This window comes from Octodon degus, unplaced genomic scaffold, assembly GCF_000260255.1.
Source record: "Octodon degus isolate 3935 unplaced genomic scaffold, OctDeg1.0 scaffold00001, whole genome shotgun sequence".
In the NCBI taxonomy this organism is placed as follows: domain Eukaryota; kingdom Metazoa; phylum Chordata; class Mammalia; order Rodentia; family Octodontidae; genus Octodon; species Octodon degus.
The window spans coordinates 11,237,067-11,238,447 of record NW_004524577.1 but is presented as its reverse complement, the minus strand read 5'-3'; the positions used below and the strand labels follow the sequence as shown (position 1 = coordinate 11,238,447).

The window sequence follows — 1,381 nt, the reverse complement described above, 5'->3', positions numbered from 1 at the left end:
ACCAGAGATGGAGGGAAGAGGGACCAAGGTCACATCCCCAGGGCCCACCCAGACACATCCAGAAGTGTGCTATATTCATGACCTAGGTAGTTAGCTTCCAAGCCAATCAAGTTCAAACTATTTACTTAATCTGCCATATCTAGTTGGAATCTAGCAAGTTAGGATGTCTACCAAAATGAATCAATATTTCAATATCTACTAGACATTTCAAAAGTATTTTCCTTTAATTTCCATTCCAGAACGTGGTTCACCTCAAGATTTAGTCACTAAAGACATCACTGACACATCCATTGGGGCTTACTGGACGTCTGCTCCAGGCATGGTTCGTGGATACAGAGTCTCGTGGAAATCACTTTATGATGATGTGGACACTGGGGAGAAAAGTCTTCCAGGAGATGCCATTCACACTGTAATAGAAAATCTGCAGCCAGAAACCAAGTACAAAATCTCAATTTTTGCAACTTACAGCAGTGGAGAAGGAGAACCTCTGACGGGAGATGCCACAACTGAATGTAGGTAACAGGTGTGTTTGGGTGTGTGTGGGAGCCCCTGGGTAGCCATCAGCTCAAATGCCATGGAGCTTGGGCACTTGAACTTTTCCTTCATGTGATGAGGACTGAACAATTTTGATTTTTAAGGCTATTAGGTTATTATGCAAAAATACATTAAATTTTGGAGAGTGACAGCCTTTCAATTAACTATAGTTGTTTTTTCTTTTTAACTTGGAGGATGAGTAACTAGATAGGATGTATACAACTAAAAAAAAATGAGGACACTTAGAGACAGAATTCAGACACATTTACACTGTAGCTATATTTTCTTGGTTAGGCTACTTAACTTTCCTTGAATCTTAGCTTCCAATTCTGTAGAATGCAGATAATAAATCCTGGTGTTTATAGCTGTCATGAAGGTTAAATGAAATAACACATAAACAACCAAGTTTAGCCCCTGGTCACTCAGAAATGTTTGATAAATGATAAGTGGCTATCAAAAATGATAGTTTTGCATGAAACTATGATTTTCATGCAAAGATGCTGACCCTAAATTAGTCTTCTTTATTTTGTTTCTATTATATTTGGTAAGGTTAAGTCAAAAGCCTGCCCAATTTCCTGGTGACTCAAGGACTTCTTTTTCATGGATACCCTTTTGCATGAATATTTATGATCCATCTGTCATGGTTTATCATCACATGGCTGGTGAAGGAGGTGTAAAGATTTCTTGATTATCTTTCCTAAAGAGCTGTTGGTCTAAGTTCTAAGGACATATTGATATAGGGTTAGTGACTGACAGTTGTGCCATTGTGGCAAGTGTTTTTGGCTACAGGGGCAGCTGTACATGTGTGGGGAGGGGAGGGTTCATGGAGAATCTTAGTATCTTGCGC

The 1,381-nt window shown here is 39.2% G+C and overlaps 1 protein-coding gene across 3 annotated transcripts in view; it reads left to right on the top strand.

Annotated features, from left to right (window-relative positions):
• The window catches only part of Col12a1 (collagen type XII alpha 1 chain), a 120,439-nt gene that overhangs the window by 42,331 nt on the left and 76,727 nt on the right, over positions 1-1,381 (top strand). For 2 of the 3 annotated variants that reach the window (XM_012514611.2, XM_023700822.1), the window contains exon 14: positions 240-512. The exons of the other annotated variant lie outside the window; for it this stretch is intronic. In XM_012514611.2, coding sequence (XP_012370065.1) covers positions 240-512 — 273 coding nt within the window. The remainder of the gene's footprint in view (positions 1-239; positions 513-1,381) is intronic. 3 annotated transcript variants of the gene reach the window in all.